This window comes from Aquarana catesbeiana, linkage group LG03 (genome assembly GCF_042186555.1).
Source record: "Aquarana catesbeiana isolate 2022-GZ linkage group LG03, ASM4218655v1, whole genome shotgun sequence".
NCBI lineage: Eukaryota > Metazoa > Chordata > Amphibia > Anura > Ranidae > Aquarana > Aquarana catesbeiana.
In genome coordinates this window covers 455,026,673-455,048,266 of record NC_133326.1, presented here as the reverse complement: position 1 = coordinate 455,048,266, position 21,594 = coordinate 455,026,673, and the positions used below count along the sequence as shown (strand labels likewise).

The window sequence follows — 21,594 nt, the reverse complement described above, 5'->3', positions numbered from 1 at the left end:
GTTAAATGTAACCTTCATTTTACCGTGTTTGGAAAACAGATTCAAAATAATTGTGATCACATTGTTTACCATTAGATTCGTTAACCCGGCACATTTTGTTATAAATGTTTTGTCTAAAAAACAGAAATTGGCATGGTGTCCTTCCAGCTTATCACTGACCTCTCATCTCAGCCACATTTCTTTCATGAGAGCACAAAGGAGGGGGTCACATCTGCGTACATGACACACACAAGCAATAGAACTAAAGGTCCCAGCATTCGCACACACATACACCAATATCTCTCTAAAATCGCTTACTTTTTTCCCATTTGTACACAACACATGCATATCATTCTCTCAATTTCTTTTAACTCTCATTAATATTTCCCTGCCTAAATTCTGCTTTCCTTATTTTGTTCAGATATCTTTTATATCTAGCTTCTATGATTCTATGATCAGACGGGGAGCCACAGTGCTCATCCCATCTTCCCTCTCTGACAACATATAAAGTATTCTGTTTTACCTCTCATTTCTCTGTTTCTGACTCTAATAGTTGTAGTGCCTGACCCCAAATTCATCCCACAACTTAACATGAAAATGTCCCTTTCTGTCTAGTGTTAATGTCACCCTTGAACCATCCTGCTCACATAAATAACTGTTTCTCTAGCTGTTTACTCTGCATGATTCTTAGTCCCTGTGGACCTTGGTGTAAACCCAGTTACCCAATGTGGATCCCTGTCCACTTTAACCATTTATCTAGGGGCTCAGTATAGGCGGAACCGCACCTTTGGTTCATATACAGCGCTCCTCTTGCGCTGGGCATTTTTGAGGGTCTCTTACCCTTCATTCCCTTACTTAATTCAATGCCCATAATGACTGGCCAGTCTTCTCTACATATGCCTATACCCTCTTGCCTCTAAACTACTTTATCTAGCAGATGTACTACATATACCTGTGAACAGTACTATTTTTCCCTATCTTATTTATAACACTCCGATGGACAATAGACAGGGACAACATAACATATAACCACCAATCAATACAGTTCGATTAAGGGGAGTAAAATAGGTACCCTTTGTCCCGAAAATGCCTTACCGATCAAGGAAGTCTGATAACTCAAATGTAAGCAAAAGGCTTACCTCAGCCGGCTGATTATCAGAAATTCCCGGATCGTCTCAAGCTCCTCGTTTCGGATACTCAGGGTCACCTGGAATCCCCTCCTAAGGCAAAGCTCGCCATGCTGACTTGGTTGAATTGATGATAGGCAACTCCTATCCTCATATTGATTAGTGGTTCCAAATTAATAATAACTACTGCAGTAGGGAACAGACACAAAAGATACGCTCAGCATCTTTCCAAATAACTGTTCTGCTTTATTATGACGCAATTGAAGGTTTTTATGCACATGATTACGTAGGTATCACATTAATATTACAATTGTACATTTATGGTAACAAGGGGCGTTACATAGGCAGGCTAATTCTAATCAGGACTCGAAAGAATGTAAACATTTACTGAAAACATTATTAGTGCTGTGTGCACAGTGAGGGCAGTGTGCAATACATACAAAATACAATACAATTATATACAGAACTTACAAATTTCCATTGCAATAACATAAAAGTGCACTCTGTGGCAGAGGCCATAGAGGCTAATGATGGGGTTCAGGGACCTCGCATGTGGTCGACCTTACTCAATTGTAACTCTACAGTCAGTGGCATACCCAAGAGTTGGTTGAGGATGACAGCCACCATTGAGTGGAGGTTAGTACCCTCAAGAGGAGTAGATTATTCCTTCTGCTCCAGTTCTCCCTATAGTCAATATGCAATTGAGTGTCAACGAGATGCCGGCAGTATTACAATTGGGTGACCTCCAGAGCTGGGACCCGGGAATCTGTAGTGGAGGAAGAGGATTCCAGGGTAGTCACCAATTCATCCACAGAGGCAATCTGTTGGCAAAGCTTGTGGATCTTTCAAGAGAGAGCATTAACGATAGAGGTGGCTATGACATGGATATCCTGCTTGATGGGTAGGTCTGCGATCATCTTCCTGAGATCACTGTCATAGTGGGAGTCTGAGACCTGTGAGGGAGTGGAGCCCTCAGAGGAGTCAACCTGTAGTAATTCTAGCGTAAGAACTGGGGAGTCCGGGCAGGCACAGAGGAGGCGGCAGCCATGGTGGAGAGTGGCTGCATAAGGGAAGATTTCTTTAATCCGGAGGAGCTGGCCTGCCCTGTTCTTGGCAATGCCATCTTAGATGGAACAGCAGCTGAAGGGGCTGGAGAAGAAGCTGTGTGTTACAGAAAGTAATGGGTAATCTCCTGTCCTTTCAGTTTCTCGGCTGTAGGTGGGTGTTTGTTGTCACTGGGCTTGATTTGCGGCAGGCAGAGCTGTCTGTCTGGGGATGCGATCTGGGCAGAGCTCTCTGAGAAGCATGTTCAAGCCACCATATCCAAACCACGCCCCATTTGCAACCACTTTAAAGCAAATATAAAATGATCCCTTTGCAGTGAAGCTATGCCTGCACTGCAAGGTTTAATTTCTCATTTATGCCTAGGGAAACAATAAAAAATTGTCTTACCCAATCCTCCACTCCTCCCCACAGCTAGACCAGTCCCTGCAGCTTCTGCTTCTAGCAGTCTAAGGTCCTGACATCATCAAGACCAGTGCAGGGTCCATAGCCCTGCTCTGGTCGTGAGGTGTCAATGGAGGATCACCGTCTGATGGGGGAGTGGAGGATCAGGTAAGTAAAACTGTTCATTCTTTCCCTTGAACAAAACAAGCTATTAATCCCTGCAGTTACACTGTAGGCACAGCCGCATTGCAAGGGATAACTTTTTATCTGCCTGGAGTTTGGCTTTAATTAAAATGGTAATTACCATAACATTTGAATGCATACAAACTGCATGGTGCAGAAATAAATCCATGATTCATATGCATTTTTATTTGTATTTAAGATGGTTACCCAAAAGAAGAAATAATCTACCAATGGAAACGAAGCTCAGTGGAGGTGGGAGATATACGCTCATGGAGACTTTATCAGTTCTCCTTTGTCGGACTAAGAAATACAACTGAAGAAGTGAAGACGACCTCAGGTAAGAAAAATGCATATCTTACTCTTCATTAAATATACACATAATATATAAAGAATACCGCGCTGTGAGTCTCTAAAATTGGCAGATGCTAGCACCACTAAGTACAAAATGTTTGTGTAAGAAACTGTATAGTAATATGTCCTGTGCTAATAATATGTGACAAAAGTAACAACTGTAAACGTTACACATTGAAAGTACAAACATTAGAATCATTCCATTTACAATAAAGTGACGTGTGCAAAATTAAAGTGCAAGGTACAAGGAAAAATAACAATCCACTTATATAGTGCAAAAGTCCCAGTGATTAATTAAATAATTTCATGTGATAATAAACAAAGTGCAGTATGCGGAAATAGAGTGCAAAATATAAAGGAAAAAATAGTCCACTTATATAGTGTAGAAAGATGACCCCCCAGATGATGTCTAAGTAAACATTATCGGAATGCATTGGGTCGAGTCCTGTCCAGGCCATTGCATACTACAAGATGTTTACCATTTGGATGTATTGATAAGCGCTTTATCACCAGTTGAATATAAGTGTTCTGACTTAAAAAAAAAAAAAAATCTCCATTGTTATGGTTTTACACTATGTGGAGGTGTTTTGTTCTTTTTTGGATGGAAGATCATTGATATGCTGCTAAGAGAGAGGTGACTCAACTATAATGGTAGAGCTGTTGCCACTGGAAGTTGCAATTTGGAGTGTCCCCTTGGAACCCGCTTTGAAGTATTCCCTTATTAACCACTTCCCGCCCGCCATATAGTAGAATGACAGCCGGAAAGTGGTATCATTATCCTGACTGGGCATCATTGATGCCCATGGGGGCACACAGGGCAGCGATCATTGGTGTGGTGTGTCAGTTTGACACACTGCATCTCCGATCTAGGTAAAGAGCCTCTGACGTAGGCTCTTTACCATGTGATCAGTTGTGTCCAATCACAGCTGATCACAGTGTAAAGAGGAAAAGCTGTGGCGCTCCTCCCTCCCGAGTTTGCCCACCCGTGCTCACCAGGGATGCCCACCAAGGATGCCCACCCATGACCACCAGGTATGCCCAACCATGACCACCAGGGATGTCAATCAGTGCCCAATATAGATGCCAACCAGTGCCCATCAGTAATGCCTGCCAGTGCCTCCTCTTCAGTGCTGCCTATTAGTGCCACCCATCACAGTGCCCATCAGTGCTGCCTTTAAGTGCCCATCAGTGCAACCTATGAGTGCCGCCTATTAGTGCCCATCAGTGCTACATATCAGTGCCACATATCAGTGCCCATTAGTGCCGCCTATCAGTGCCCATCAGTGTTGCATATTATTGCAACCTCATCAGTGCCCATCAGTGCCACCTTATCAGTGCCCATCAGTGCAGCCTCCTCAGTGCCCATTAGTGAAGGAGAAAACGTACTTATTTACAAAATTTTATAACAGAAACAAAGAAAACCTTTTTTTTTTTCAAAATATATGGTAATTTTTTTACATGTTTAGCAAAAAATAAAAACCCCAGTGATGATCAAATACCACCAAAAGAAAGCTCTATTTGTGGGAACAAAATTTGTTTGGGTAGAGTGTTGCATGACCGCACAATTGTCATTTAAAATGTGACAGCGCTGAAAGCTGAAAATTGGCCTGGGCAGGAAGGGGGGAGAAGTGCCCTCTATTGAAGTGGTTAATATGTATATATATCAGCCTGTTTGACTCAGCACCTTTGGTGACTGGGTCCACAAGCTTTGGGAAGCACATTTAACCCCCTAAGGTATCACTGGAGTATTATTTAATCCAGCATCGGGACTTTCCACACTATATAAGTGGACTATTTTTTCCCTTATATTTTGCACTTTGTTTATTATCACATGAAATTATTTCATTCATTACTGGGACTTTTTCACTGTATAAGTGGATTTAATTTTTCTTGTACCTTGCACTTTAATTTTGCACATGTCACTTTGCTATATTAGTACATGGAATGATTCTAATGTTTGTATTTTCAATGTGTAAAGTTTACATTTGTTACTTTTATGCCCTGTACACACGAGCGGACTTTTCGACTGGACTGGTCCGACGGACCGAATCCGTCGGACAATCCGACCATGTGTGGGCTTCATCGGACTTCCGACGGACCTTTTCGGTTGAAAATCCGATGGACTTTAGATTTGAAACATGTTTCAAATCTTTTCGCCGGAACTCCGCCGGACCCAGTTCCTATCGGGAAGCCTGTTCGTCTGTAGGCTGGTCCGACGGACCAAATACGACGCAAGGGCAGCTATAGAACCTGCCTGCGAGAATGTTTCCAGCGCGATCCTATCGGAGAGTGTGAGAGAGAGGCGACAATGTCCCTCAGGTCTGGTATGGATTTTAAGGGGAACCCCCTACGCCAAAAAAACGGCGTGGGGGTCACCCCAAAATCCATACCAGACCCTTATCCGAGCACGCAGCCCGGCCGGTCAGGAAAGGGGGTGGGGATGAGCGAGCGCTCCCCCTCCTGAACCGTACCAGGCCGCATGCCCTCAACATGGGGGGTGGGTGCTTTGGGGAAGGGGGGTGCCCTGCGGCCCCCCCACCCCAAAGCACCCACCCCCCATGTTGATGAGGCCAAGGGCCTCTTCCTGACAACCCTGGCTGTTGGTTGTTGGGGTCTGCAGGCGGGGGGCTTATCGGAATCCGGGAGCCCCCTATGTAAATGAGTATGGGGTACATAGTTCTCCTACCCATTCACCTGGGGAAAAAAGTGTCAATAAAAAAAACACACTACACAGGTTTTTAAAGTAATTCATTAGGCAGCTCCGGGGGTCTTCTTCCGACTTCGGGGGTCTCTTCTGACTTCTCCGCTCTCTCCGGCCTCTTTTCCCGGTGTCCGGTTCTTCTCCCGCTCTCCGGCCTCTTCTCCGCTTCTTCTCCTGCTCTCCAGTTCTTCTGCTAGGCTCCTCCGCTATCTTCTGCTCTTTTGCCACTCTCTTGGTAGCGGTGGCCTGGTCTTCTCCATCGTCTTCTTCCCTCTTCTCTTCTTCCAATTTTGACACAACGCTCTCTCCCGCTTTAATACTGTGTTCACGGTGCGCAACGACTTATATAGGCATGGGGCGTGCTCACCGGGTGGTGACTCCGTCCCTTATGACGGCACAGTCCCAGCATGCCCCGGACTGTGACGTCATAAGGGGCGGGGTCACTGGGTGACATCACCAGGTGACCATGCCCAATGCCTATATAAGTGATTGCGCACCATGAACACAGCATTATAGGGGGAGAGAGCGTCGTGTCAACATCAGAAGAAGAGAAGAGGGAAGAAGACAATGGAGAAGACCGGACCATATAGTAATATATGGGAAATGTATTCATACTATTAGCAGCGTCATCAGCTTTAATCCTTGCATTAGCTATTAACAACTTTATGTAGATGTTTAAATGGGAAAGTAATTCTACTCTAATGCTGCGTATACACGATCGGGATTTTGGTCGGAAAAAGGTATGATGGCTTTTCTGACGGGATTCCGCTCAAGCTTGTCTTGCATACACACGGTCACATCAAATTCCAACCGTCAAGAACGCGGTGACGTACAACACGTACGCTGGCACTAGAAAAAGTAAGTTCAATAGCCAGTGTGCCACCCTTTGGGCTCCTTCTGCTAATCTTGTGTTATTATCGTGTTAGTAGAAGTTTGGTGAGAGACGATTCGCGCTTTTCAGCTTTCGTGCTTTTCAGTCCATTACTGCTCTTCAGTTTGTGCTTGTGGGTTTGTATCTGGTTTTCAGTGCATGTAGTCAGTTCATATCTGTTTTCCAGTGCGTTTTTGTCCGCTCGTTTCTGATTTTCAGCTTGATCTTCACAAGCCTTGCTGTTTTTCAGTGCATTCTGTTAGTTCGTTCTGACCAGCCGACCATTTTGAAACCTTGTTGCGGGTACGTAGAGTTTGTGCTATGTGGGTGCTTGGTGTTGGGGTTATTGCTTTGACCCAAGTCCAGTCCATGAACAGGGTGGGGAGGAGTTCATGGACCAAGAATTAGTTGCTCCAGCATAACCAATTCAATAACATGCCTTTGCTGCGTGAGATCCAGGAGAATAACCCTGATGATTTCGTGAATTTTCTCAGGATGACGGACCCCGTTTTTTACCATCTGTTGGCTTTGCTGTCCCCTTATATCTCTTATATTTCCCCTTATATTACGAAGCAGGACACCTGCATACGGCAACCCATCACTCCGGAGCAGAGGCTAGTAGCCACGTTGTGGTACTTGGCGACAAGGAGAAGTCTACAGCACCACAAGTTCTCGACAGGCATCTCCCCCCAGGCTCTGGGGATCATTATCCCAGAGACCTGTTCTGCCATCATTCTATACTAAGGTAAGTTTTCTCCTTTAACATCACATTCTATGTATTTAATGTATGTAATGTATTGTATTTCTTTCATCATTCCTAATAACCATGATTGTAATATGCTGTGAATGTCCCCTTTGTCCTCATGCATGCTGGAAGCTTTTAATGCTCCTTTTTTGTCCATGCATATTTGCCTTCACTAACCTCCCCAGCATGCTATCCTTGGCCCATACACACCTAGCCTAGTCACTTAACAATGTATTTTGTCAGCTCCATTGTAGAGCTTTACCCTAAACACCCCCTAAAATGTGTCCAAATGTTGTTGTTGTCCTTAAATTCATGCAGAGTGCCAAGTCTTTTTTTGGCTCCCAAACTAATTTATAGCCCCCCCCATAAAATTTTTACAATGGGCCATCAGAGGGGGTGAGGAATCTAATAAGTGGACATTATATTTTTGTCTTTAAATACTCCGTAATAATAAATGTTATACTGATGTTGGCCAAGAATGTCTGTGTCTAATCTGCTTGCAATGTTATGTGCAAAAGTACTATTTTTTTTAATGTTTTGACTCCACAGTTTCCTTCAACGCCACAGGGATGACAGACTGTGGCATCCCATTTTGCCGACCATTGGGACTTTCCCATCTGTGGAGGGGCAATGGATGGGAAGCACATCCACATCATCCCACCACCCCATTCGGGGTCATACTATTATAACTTTAAGGGGTTTCATAGTATTGTATTAATGGCGGTGGTGTCAGCGACATACAAGTTTCTCTATGTGGACGTGGGGAAGAATGGCTGGATGTCGGATGGTGGAGTCTTTGCCCAGATGGAGTTCTACACACATCTCCAGAGTGGTGGCTTGGGATTTCCACCTGCGGAAGAGAACGTGGAAGGACTCCCATTTGTTTTTATTGCTGCTGAAGCGTTTGGTCTGGGTGATCACCTGATGAGGCCATTCCCCCAGAGGACACTCACCCCAGAGAAGAGGGTTTTTAATTACCGGCTGGCCAGAGCCAGAAGAGTCATGGAGAATACCTTTGGGATAATGGCCAGCCGGTTACGCCTATTTCTAATGGCTATAAGTATAAACTTAACCACATTGTGTTAGCATGCTGCATATCGCATAACTTTTTAAAGTGAAATGCTACTAATTATGTAGCCTCCGTTGGGCCTAAGGCTGGACTTCATGAAACAACAATGACGGCCCTGGAACCTGGCTGTCCTGGCTTGCCCCCCCAAAGCGCCCGTGAATAGCGTCAAAAATATATTGATTATTTTATGGGTAATAGGGCCATTGCTATGCCAGCATATTTTTAAATAGTTTCAAAATAATAAAAAAAAAATGATATGATAAAATCTTGAATTTGATTTACTGCCTGTGTTTGTTTATCTGTCTCCTAGTTTCTCCTAGTGCACTTGTAGTACCAAGTGGTTTTTCCATTATTTAAATAGCACCCATTGTCACTGTAAACACCAACTTAATACAAAAACTGGTAATGAGCATTGAAAGAGGAAGTCACACATTGTTGAGTATCAAACCTTTTACTCCGTGCACATTCACATGTGCGCTGTAAAACCTTTTTTTGCAAAAAAAAAATAACATCTTGGTTTTATAAATGTTTACCTTGAAAATATTTTTTTTGGTACATAAACAGGCATGTTTCAAAACATTAAAAAACACAACTCAGGAACTTATAAAGTTCAACAATGAAAATCTGAAGGCAATATCAGATATTATAGTGTCAAAAATGTCTTGATATTGCCTTCATCAGATGACGTGATGTCACCCCTGTAAAAGCCAAATTTAGAAGATGCACACAAAATGGGAGTCAAAATGGGGATTTCCCTCCTGATCCCATGTCTAATGTCAACATGTGCTATCTCCCATCATAGGGGATCAATGGACGTGTTTTGGGGGTGTAACCCCTTCCTCTCACCTACTAGAGTTGCGAGGTAGAGGTTGCACCCACAAAACGCGTACATTGATATCCCCTGATGGCAGATAGCACATGTTGACACACTGTGTGCATCTTCCAAATTTGGCTTTTAAAATGTATTAAAAGGTTATTTAAATGTTCTTTAAAAAAAAAAGTTGTAATTTTTTGTTGGATTTAGATTCTCCCTAGTACATCAATCATGTTCTTCATTCTTTGTTCAATCTCCTTGTTTTTTTCCTTTATGAGGTCTAGATCCAGACTACAAAACATGATGTCCTGGATTAGTCTTTGTGCACTGTCAGTTGTGAAATGAGTAGATTGTTCTTCCACAACATGCACATCACCTAAAAGAAAAAATACACACCATGTATTATAAATATGCAGGCATACATCTATTACCTGAATCTGTGGTCTCAGACACTCACCTGTTGTGGTGACAATTTCCACCACCTCTCCTTCCTCCACATTCTGGGGTTGTGGTTCCTGGAGTCCTCAGACCTCCCAAGTCTTTTCTCCCCATATGAGAATGAAACAAAAGGTATACTTAGCACACGGATATTTGAGGCCAGAAGTAGGAATATAAAACATCGCTTGGAAGTGGGGTACAATTGTCTGTTTTGGCAGAGTTCCAAGTTGAAGACATTATTTACACCCTTAACAGAGCTGCAATACTTCCCTTTTTTGGACAAATTTCACGCATGGAGACACCCCAAGTATTCACTGGAGTACCTGTGTGGGACACCCTAAAAAGTTTGTTCTTGTGTCCTCTCCTTACATTACACTGAATCAAGTTTGCAATTCTTTCTAGTTTCAAACACATCTAAATGTGTCCTAAACTTCTTTTAATACAAATTAGCATGACCAAATGTAGTTAACCCTGTATCTGCCTAAAACATCGCATTTAGTTGGTGAACAAACAATGTTTACTGCGAATGATTATTGTGCCCACGAGCCTGAAAGTTGCCATTTTAAACTGTACAACAGTAAAGAAAAGCACATGGTGCAGCATGCAAGTAACGCATGCGCAGCATGCATAATAATAATAGGTACACAAGGCAACTACTTACTTTTTAGAAACACTTTCTTGATCCTTCTGTACTGATCCTGCTCCCTCAATTTCAGGTCTGACCAGCGTTTCCTCAATTGCTCCTTGGATCGTTGTACCCCAAATTCCCCGTGCAGACTTTTCACAACTTTAGTCATGATCTTGGCCTTTCTCACATTTGGGTTTAGGTACAGTACCTGACCGCGAGATTGTGTTTCCAGCGCGATTCCAACACGCTGGTTCTCAGCGACAGAGTACTGTGCATGTCGCGCTGGCTCACTCATCGGAAAAGGAAAACTTTTTTCCTTTTGCGATGAGCGACAGGCAGTGCTGACAGCTGTCTGATATGAATCATGAGGGGGAATGCCGCGCCAAATTTTAAATAAAAAACGGTGTGGGTTCCCCCCCAGGAGCATACCAGGCCCTTAGGTCTGGTATGGATTTTAAGGGGAACCCCCCTACACCAAAAAATCGGCGTGGGGGTCCCCCCCAAAATCCATACCAGACCCTTATCCGAGCATGCAGACTGGACAGTTAGGAATGGGGGTGGGGACGAGCGCTCGCTCATCCCCACCCCCATTCCTGACCGGCCGGGCTGCGTGCTCGGATAAGGGTCTGGTATGGATTTTGGGGGGGACCCCCACGCCGATTTTTCGGTGTCGGGGGGCCTGGTATGCCCCTGGGGGAACCCACGCCAGTTTTTTATTTAAAATTTGGCACGGCGTTCCCCCCTCATGATTCATACCAAACAGCTGTCAGCACTGCCTGTCACTCATAGCGAAAGGAAAAAAAGTTTTCCTTTCCTGATAAGCGAGCCAGCTCAGCGCTGGCTCCCACAACGGGTCTCGCAGGTGTCAAATCGGCGAGATTGACACAATATTGCGGTCACCTACTGTACGGTCCATACTTCCCATCGTAGTCGGCCCTCTTCAATATGTCCACCATCTCCACCATCTCTACAAAGGCCATATTTGAGTCCTTAAATCTTCTCCTCCAGGATCGGTGTGTTTCTGGCTCTGGGCTTTCCTCCTCCTCGTTACTGCCATTATCACACACCTGCTGTGTCTCCGCACTGTTCCTCTCCCACTGTGATGAAAGAGACGGGTCAGGGAATATTTTAGAAAGAACGTCAGGGGTGAGCGAAGCGGGCAGAGTTTCACGCATGCGCAGTGTATATAAAGCTAACACGTGTGTGTCGTACCTACGTTCTGTGTACGTAGGAAGGAGGACCGGAAGTGCCGAACGTTCTAACGAAGGTAACATTTTAACTTGGGACATCAATGGCCTTTACTGATTCAAGATTGAGGCCTATATTGGAATAAGATTAGGAGAGTTTAGCCATTAGCCACAGTTCAAAGACCCTGAATTCATGGGCCATTTCATTGACAAATACAGGGGTATGCTTAATTTGTGGGAGGGTAAAAACCCCTTATATCGAAATAAACCAGCTAGGAAGACATGGAGAAACTTCTGCAATTTGTGATGACGCATTTCCCCAACGCAGACATCGAGTTTGTGGATAAGGAAATTGGTAGCTTGAGAAGCACATATAGGAAGAAGCTTAATAAGGTCGAGGCTTCCATGAGATCAGGAGCAGCAGCAGAGGATGTGTATGTACCCAGTTTGTGGTACTACACCAGGATGCGGTTTCTGGAAGACCAGATGGAAGTTAGGGAATCACTTTCTACACTTCCATCCAGCCTTTCCTCAACCCTTCCCTCAACCCCAGCTGAGGCTTCCGAGGACCAACCTGGGCCTTCCATCCTGGAAAAAGGGGAGGCGCCCACCTGGAGCCAGGTATAGTATTCTTTAACATATTTATTGCCCGAAAATTATTGTTGTTAACTAGATGTTATTATTGATAACAAATGAATGATTTAACAAAAAGTGTTTTACATATCAATAGACAGTAGACCAAAAATGATTGTGACAAGAATGAAAAATGCTGGGCTCAGAATGATAGTCTTTTCTATTTATTAACATTCAATTTGCAACAGTCATGAGCTGAAAATTGTGTGTGATTGATGAACAATAAACTAAAACTATGTCCCTTTTTCATACACAGGAAGATCTCAGCCAGAACGAGGCTCTGGAATGTGGGACACAGGAGGAGGTGGGGGTAAGTGTCAGCCAGGAGGTGGCGGGGGCCAGTAGCCACACCCAATCCCAGGTGCCTCCCCTCTGCCTTCCAACAAATAGGAAGGGGAGTAACGTGGAGGAGGCAGCACTGAGCCTCATTAAGAAGGCTAATGTGGCCCTGAATAGCCCCCCAAAGCTGAAGAGGCCTATGGATGCTATGTAGCTGCCAAATTGCAGCAAATGGAGGAGGGCCAATGCCTCATCTGTGAGAAGATTATTTTTGAGGCCATTCATAAGGGGTTGAGGGGCCAAAATGAGTGAGAACATGCACTTAGGTGCTCTTCCTCCTGCCACAAGTCCACCTCCAGAGCCACAGTCTCCAAGGAAGGCTGCAGGGAAGCATGGAGGGAAGGCTGCAAGGAAGACAAGAAAGTGATGGCCTGGGTTCAGTCTGGTCTGACAGAAGACGCAGGCTGTGGTAGTACCACAGCCTGGGCACATATATGTCATCTGCTGCTGTTCATGATCTCTGGGAGTCCTGGACCAGATTGTGCTCCCTATTATATGGATTTCTCAGGCTACCAATTTTAATTTACAAAGAGTTGATGTTTTTTTTTTTTTTATATGAAAATATTTGCCTATTTTCTTCAAATAGGACAGTTTGTTTGTGAGTAGGCAGGTACATTTCCAAAATACAATGTCTAATTAACAAGGGACACCAACCAACCAAATGGTCTGCGGGCGGGGGGCTTATCGGAATCCGGAAGCCCCCTTTAACAAGGGGACCCCCAGATCCTGGTCCCCCCCGTGTGAAATGGTAATGGGGTACAAAGTACCCCTACCATTTCACAAAAAAAGTTTCAAAAATGTTAAAAATGACAAGAGACAGTTTTTGACAATTCCTTTATTTAAAGTCTTCTTCTTTCCATCTTCTTCAGGTCTTCTTCCTTCTTCCTTCCTTCTTTCAAATTTGCCGCGAACACCCCAAATTGTTTGCTGTTCGGCGAACTGGGGAACAGCCAATGTTTGAGTCAAACATGAGTTTGACTCGAACTCGAAGCTCATCCCTATTCAGGACAACCAAATATGCAAATATCGGGGTGGGGCCTAGTTTGGCTTTCTCTGTCTATGGACGCAAAAGCTGGACTCAGGAGCACGCCCGCATGGGTACCCCCAAGGAGAGCGCTTCTCCCAGGTGGTTTCCCGATGCATGGAGTAGCTACTAGCACCGCCGGGGGACCTCAGAAGATCGGGGCCACTCAATGCAAAACAAACTGCACAGTGGAGATAAGTATGACATGTTTGTTATTTAAAAAAAAAAATCACGAGGGTTTAGTAACCCTTTAATTTAAAGGTAAATTGTAATGGATAGCTCCTATTTTTTTTTTCACTATTAATGTCAAAGGAAAACTGTTCCATAATAGTCCTAATTCTTCTAATTTTGATGTTCGCAGCAATATCACTTATGTGTACAATATTTGTTATTTGTACCCATTGTAGGGCCAAGACACATGCATTAAAGAGGTTGTAAACCTCCATTTTCAAGTTGTACCTATAAGTAAACCTATAATAAGGCTTACCTATAGGTAACAGTAGGTACGGTAAATATCTCCTAAACGTGCGCCATTTAGGAGACATTTACTTTGTACCTAGCCAATGATGTCATCAGCACATGCGATGTGAAGAGACGGCCCTCCATGCCGTTTCTTCACTATTAAGTGCCGTGACATCACGCTAGTCACAGAGCTGGAGTCCGTGGCCCCCGGAAGAAAGAGCAGTGAACATGGATGTGGCCTAAAGTGGGGACAGCGCAGGCTTCGTTTGCAAGTGTCACATAATGCGGTAGTATGCAATGCATACAAGCACATTATGCTTTTACTTTGTAGGGAACAAGCAAGGAAAAATAACTCATCAGGGTTTACTTCCTCTTTAAACTTCTTTATTCTATCTTAACGCATGGACACTACGGCTGACTCTAAATTAAAAAAAAAAAAAAAAAAAAAGCTCAGCATCACCCTGATGAAGATACAATATTTCCCTTGTATCGACATATATAGGGGAAGGGACTGCATGGTGCAGGAGGCAGCTGGTCTGTCTTATGGAAGAGGAGCACAAAATCTCATCCACGGCTTGGCACTATTAAGGCATGCTATAGAACGGTGCACTAAAACACCAGACCCATGTGATTACCCTATAATAGGGCTTTGATTGCAGTAAATGAAATCTTTTAAAACGGTATCACACTATGGAATTTCTTTTTGATAGCTATATATGAGGAAGCTACATCTTTGAACAGTGTTTGGACCTTGCAACCTGACCTGGAATCTATTTTGATGATTTAAAAGCATTGTATTGACCAAACTTAATTGCAAGGTCACACGCTCTGAGGTGAGTGGCCATTACCTTGGGGTGGGGAGCACCTGAGTGTAATCACTGCTGCAGATCGCTATATTCACAGTCACCTATCAAGTTACGTTTATTATCTCTGTATTAAGGACATTGAAAACTGATCCTGGGTGGTCAGAGTATCATGGACTTATATGCACTTGAGCACTTTATGGATCACTTTTGTATCAATATTTATATTTTTGTATGACGACATTAGGTGCTTATATATTATTATTTCAGCATTGGATTTGATTTTATAGGCACATCACTTCTGTTAACAATTTTTTAGGTTTTTGCTGCAGGTTCAGCAGATCATTAAGGGGATAGTGCAGCACATGATTTATTTATTTACCTAGGGTTAAAATAATACTTCCTAAGATTCATTTTTAAACTTTTCCAAAAAAAAAAAATATTGCGACGCGTGCTTGGCTGTAAGTAATAAGACTGCTGCACAAAATGTAGCTGAATATTTAACAACATAAACACAGAAAATGTAAATAAAAATGTGCTGTCTTAAAGTGTTTAGAGATATTAAAATCACCAATATTATGCTGTAAACCACAGAAAGTGCAAAAGCAATTGTGCAAAAAACTATGAGTAAATAAATCACACAGTATTTCATAAACCAATTGTACCATGTAAAGTGCAAAGTGCAATTATAGTTGTCCTAAGCAAACAACAGTGTTTGTGACACAAAAGATTATTAATATGTGCATATTACATGATTATAATCAAAACAATACATCAATCAATAAAACATCTAAATAAAAACATAGAATGTTATAAAAGTCCAAAAGTTTATTTTGGTTGCAACAAAGGTGCACTGTGTGAAAAAAATCCCAATTTATCTACTGCTTCACTTCCATCTGAGTGCAGGTTCAGACAAACAAGCTGCTTACCAGAACATATGATCCCTATCCCTTATGCCGTGTACACACGAGCGGAATGTCGGACAGAAAAAGTCCGACAGGAGCTTTTCATCGTATATTCCGATCACGTGTATGCCCCATCAGACTTTTTATGTCGAAAATTCTGACAGACCTAGAAAGAGAACATGTTCTAAATTTTTCCGATGGAACCAATTCCTGTCGGGAAAACAGATTGTCTGTATGCCGTTCCGACGTACCAAAAACGACGCATGCTCTGAAGCAAGTACGAGACTATTGGCTACTGGCTATTGAACTTCCGTTTTCCAGTCCCGTCATACGTGTTGTATGTCACCGTGTTCTGGACAGTCAGAATTTGGTGTGACCGTGTGTATGCAAGACAGCTTGAGTGGAATTCCATCGGAACTCCGTCAGAAAAACCTTGAGAGTTTATTCCGACGGGAAAACCGGTCGTGTGTACAGGGCATAAGGGATCAAACACACTCTGTTAATATCCCCTATAGGGAAAGCCACAGCTTACTCCCAGGCAGGTTCATGGATGTCCTGATAAGATTGAGCTTGTGTTCCAACTTGAACAAATGTATAAATTAAAAGCAAGGAGGAGAACTGATAGTGCATTACTGTTGATCCATTTATTAAAAACAAAAAGTATTGCACTTACAGATAAGTGGAGCATTCAAGACAAAATTATAACCCACAGACATGGCCGTCACACTTGATCAGCTCGTGCGTGCTGACATCACACCACTTGCTCCAACCAATGCATTTCCCCTTAGCAGGCATCAATTGAGATTGGAGAATCCTAGTTTTTAAACTTTACTTCTGTTGAGGTTATGTGTTTGATCGTCGCTTCATACTGAAAATACTGCCCTTCTTAATCTCTTTCACAGCCTTAATGAGTTTAAAGGCCTTTCTTTCCTTAAAGCTTCCTACTTAGTAACAATGGCTCTACAATAAGGCTGGGTTCACACAATTGCAAATTGGATGCGGGTTCCCTGCATCCAATTCGCAACAGCAGGAGATTTTGATCGGCTCTCTATGGAGCCAGTTCACATATTTCCGCTGCGGCTCTGGTGCGAATTTGCACAGGGGTCCTGTGCGTCTTTTGGTCCATTTAAGGTCCAAATTCTGCCCAAAATTTGGTCTGAAATCTGACCTGAAACGGTGAACAGGGACGCACCAGACCCCTGCTGTGAGCCAAATGCAAAGATAGTGTTAACCCAGCCTCAAGGTTGCAAAAATCACTGCAATGTATTTATTTGACTTTTTTGTTTTTATATGTAGGAGGCTTACTTTAGGGGTTGTGTAAAAGTGTACAAAGTAACATAACATGCACAGTGCTGATAATGACTTTAAAATAACACAGCATTGTTAGAATTTTTTGCTAGCAATAAGTCTGTGCCTGTATTTCAAATATACATTGTCAGCTTTATTAAGAATTGTCAAGGACGTTGACTTATTTCCATAACCAATGGAAGTAGAAGGAGAATAATGCATTGATCAGTCATGAAGCATGATGCCCATTTGCATCCTCATCTATGTGGACTGATAATCTCATTTCAGAAACCATCACTTGGCTTTATCCTATTAATATGGTGATGTTGATGCATTTCTCTTCTTCTTAAATAGAGCAAGTAATCAAAATGTATGGCTCGCAGACAATAGAGTGGCTTTGAAACACGCAGATAATAGTGAAGTCAGAAAAAGTTTGACGATGCATATTTCTTTCTAGGCACAAGATGACAGGGCTGGTGCCACTTTAAATATTGTTTCAAACACTGCATTGGTTTTAAAACATGCTGGCTTATTACTTCTCATTTGGAAATCCATTCAGCTACATCTTTGAAGTTCAACATGCCTCAGAAATATAAATCTGAATATAAATTACATTGTTCTGCGCACTGATGTGTTAAATCCTCATTGCAGCAGGTGTGCTAGGAAATAAGTTTGTCCACAAAATTCTACTAAATCCAAATCATGCACATGCATGAAGCTTCTTTGTGTTGGCTTTCAAAATATATTGATGAACAAGTTCAGTCAAGAGGGACAGTATCAAATCAAAATGACTATTGTGTTCAAATGATAATGCAGGCATCAAATGATAATACAGTACAGTTAAAATGTTGACTTGTTACCCAGAATATATTTACACTTCACTGCCCAAAGATAATGAAGCTCTTTATTACATTTCTGCATAGCCATTGTTACCCAAACTCAATTAATGAAAATTTCTAATGTAAAACCGCATTTACCAATGCTGTCTAGCATATACAGTACATTACAAATAATTAACCAGCAAAAACTTTCACATATACTGTATGCATTAAACCATATAGTGTTACATTTACCTTAAAACTAAATTAAAATTCATCTTTCATCCATTCACACTGTATTAGCACAGATACTACTGACTAAGATCAGCACCAGTGTGCACTTAAACCTTTGTGATAGCAAAAACATCAGCTATTTATACATATTCATAACATTATGAAAAATTATAAGAAGCCTTATACTTAACCTAGTAAAGTGGATTTTTCAGTAGCTTTACTGATCTGGATAAAAAAATCCACACATTTTTCAAAAAGTTGGTACCTTTTTTCATTAAAAAGCAATCTTTAAGCTCCAGTCTAGTGACTTTGCTCAAGCCAAGATGATGTCATCAATCTGCAACAGAAAGGAAGATGCATTTTCTCCAGTTGTCTGTCCAGGACAGCATAGGTGAGGCAGGAAACAAGCCATCAAGTCTTTAAAGGACAGCTAAGCATTCCCCTTCCCCTGTCTTTTGTGTTTCCTCCACTGGAGGAGGAGTAGGTAAAAGGAGCTCAGGGTCCCTCCAGAGCCTTGAGAGGCTCCCTGGAGAGGTTGCTGCACCTGTGGTCAGGAGATGGCAGACCTTGGGCCCCCAGTCAGGCTGCAATGGAGGCTGTGGACCAGCACTTTTTCTTCTTTAGCTCAAGGAGGGCTGGATGCCTGCCACATGGCTCTCCCAATGGGGACAGGGATGCCCCCACCACAGGCTTGCGAGTTCTAGTGAGGGCACAGTGGTAGGCGGACGTGGCCCCTGAGTTCAGGCCGGTGGAGTTCAGGAGGAGGGCAGGGCATGTCACATCCGGTTCCGGGTCCCACGGGGAGCGTGAATGTCCAAACCATTGGCAGTTTGTTTAAATGCCAGCCACTGTCAGCTGGCAGTCCTGGAGAGCAGTAAGGTGCACTGGCGTGATGCTGCAGTAGGATGACCAGCACGTGGAGTCAGCAGCAAAACAGACTGGCAGTGGTGCCGGCAAATGCAGGGGTTATTTTTCCTACTCGGTTGGAGGGGCAGTGGGCAGCTCAGGTATCTCCCTCCCTTTAATTTTTTTGGGGATCCGGTTATGGAGCCTTGAGAATCCAAGGGGGGCTCTGCTTAGGTGCATGGGTGCATTGGTGAAGGTGCACCCCTAGAAGGGTGATTGGCTGACAATTTTTCTAGAGAAATCAGGGGGGAGGAAGAGGTGCCTGTCCTGTTCAGTTAAATTTAAGGATAACTAGAACAAGTCGCTCGGCAGGTCATGTATTGACAAATTGGTATGCAAAGAGTAGGCAGGGATCTGTAAGGTCTTAATTTTATGTTCTTTAAGGGGTTTCCAGGATTAGGCCCATACCTTTCAGGGTTCTGCCCAAGTGGGATTTGTCAATTGTTTTACAAAGTTGGATAAAACACTTGGCAGCGGAGGACCTGTTGTTTAAGTGGCAAACTCTCAAAGCTGCCTTTTCAGTGGTGATTTCTACAGCCAGGCACATTAGCGAACAGCAAGCACTTTCTATTAAGGAGCCTTACCTACAAATTTTCGAGGACAGGCTGATAATGTGCACAGATCCGGGATTCTTGCTGAAAGTGTCTTTGAAATTCCACAGGTCACAGGAGATTGCCCTGCCTTCCTTCTGTATGTCTCAAATGAATACTAAGGAAGCAGAATTCCACCAGCTGGATGTGAAGGCTTGTATCTTACATTATTTAGAGGTGTCCAGAGGCATTAGGAATTCTAATGCCCTATTTATTTTACCTTCTGGTTGTAGAGTGGGGTTACAAGCTTCGAAAAACATGATCGTCGGTTGGATCAAGCAGGCAATCATGGAAGCTTACAAAATATTGAATAAGGAGTTCCCCCTTGGCTCATTCTGCATGGGCGCTATTTGCCTCTTGGGCAAAACGAGCTGGGGCAACACCAGAACAAATTTATCGAGCAATGTCAAGCTACTCAACTTCCATTAAACATTACAGGTTGGCCTTTCTCTCAGCACAAGATCAGGCATTTGGGAGAAAGCTCCTTTAGGCGGTAGCCCCCCTGGTAAGTTCTCGCTGATCCTCTACTGTGTTGTCCTGGACAGACGACTGAAGAAAAGCAGAGTTAGACTTACTGGTAACTCGGTTTCTGGGAGTTGTCCAAGACAGCAGTTCAGGGAGTGATGTATTCTGCATCCTCTGGCTGACTGCCATGTCACTACAGAACGCAGTATTGATGTGGGGGTGAACAGGATTAATCACTGAGTACAGTGGAGGAGTTAGTAGATTAATACCACCAAAAGTGTTCATTACTGCAGAAACATTATGCAGCTATTTCTTATCAATGAAGCAGCATTTGGCAGCATGGACAACACGAGAAGTGGGTATTTACTTTCTCATTTGCAGGTACTTCTTTTATTAGCCAGCTTATTTAACCACTTCAATTCCAGACTGTTGCACCCCCTTCCAGTCAGGCCATTTTTCAGATTTAAGTGCTGCCGCACTTTGAATGACAGTTACTCAGCTATCTGGGCACTGTACCCATAGGCATACGCTTGGGATGTGTCGGGTGAGCCTGGGCACACCCTAATCACCCTGTGCATGTTAGTGTAGTAGTGACAGCTCTCTCCTGAGATCTCCATCTTTGGCACTAAGGGTAGTGAGATACCCGGAGGAGAGGCGGTTGTGCTGTTGGCTGTCATCTCTCCCCTCCCCGCTGGCACCCTGCTACTATCACAGTATTCCACCCCTGCTGGGTTGCTCTGAAAGGCTGCATCCAAGGGAGTGTGTAACCCGCATTGCTTGTGAAACAGTTTCACGTTCAGCAGATAGTGAGGTTTGCAAAGGCCGCTCATTGTGTCAAACTGGCAGGTAATGAGACTGCTTTCAGGGAGAAAGCCAGCTGTCAAAACTGAGCGGTGATGTCGGGGTGGGGGGGACAAAACATCTATAAAACAACAGCCAATGGGATGGGTCTGGGTGGGCTGCTACATTTATGTGGCCCCACCCCTTTTCTTAAGCAACACAATCATTGGCTGGTGTTTGATAGCTGCTCAGTCCTGTTCACCCCCGATATCACCGCTGAGTTTTGACAGCTGGCTTTCTCCTTGCAAGCAGTTATATTACCTGCCAGTTTTACACACTGAGCACCTCTTGTAAGCCTCACTATCTGCTAAATGTGAAACTCACTCTCTCCCCTGTCAGTGCCCATCAGTGCTGCCAATCAGTGCCTATTAGTGCTGCCTATCAGTGCCCATCAGAGCCACCTATCAGGGCCTATCAGTGCTGTCAATCAGTTTCCATTAGTGCTGCCTATCAGTGCCAATTAGTGCTGCCTATCAGTGCCAATTAGTGCTGCCAATCAGTGCCACCTATCAGTGCTGCTTATAATTGCTAATCAGTGCTGCCAATCAATGACAATTAGTGCCCATCAGTCCTGCCAGAGTCCATCAGTGCTGCCAATCAGTGACAATCAGTGCTGATCAGTGCTGCCAATTAGGGATGAGCCTGATGTTCAAGTCAAACGTAATTTCGACTCTAACATCGGGTGTTCGTCTGTTCGCCGAATAGCAAAGAATTTGGGGTGTTCGCAGCAAATTCAAAAGCCGCGGAAC

The 21,594-nt window shown here is 43.5% G+C and overlaps 1 protein-coding gene across 2 annotated transcripts in view; it reads left to right on the top strand.

Moving 5' to 3' along the window:
* The window catches only part of GABRG2 (gamma-aminobutyric acid type A receptor subunit gamma2), a 364,630-nt gene that overhangs the window by 270,277 nt on the left and 72,759 nt on the right, over nucleotides 1–21,594 (top strand). For both annotated transcript variants that reach the window (XM_073620838.1, XM_073620837.1), the window contains exon 6: nucleotides 2,935–3,072. In XM_073620838.1, coding sequence (XP_073476939.1) covers nucleotides 2,935–3,072 — 138 coding nt within the window. The remainder of the gene's footprint in view (nucleotides 1–2,934; nucleotides 3,073–21,594) is intronic.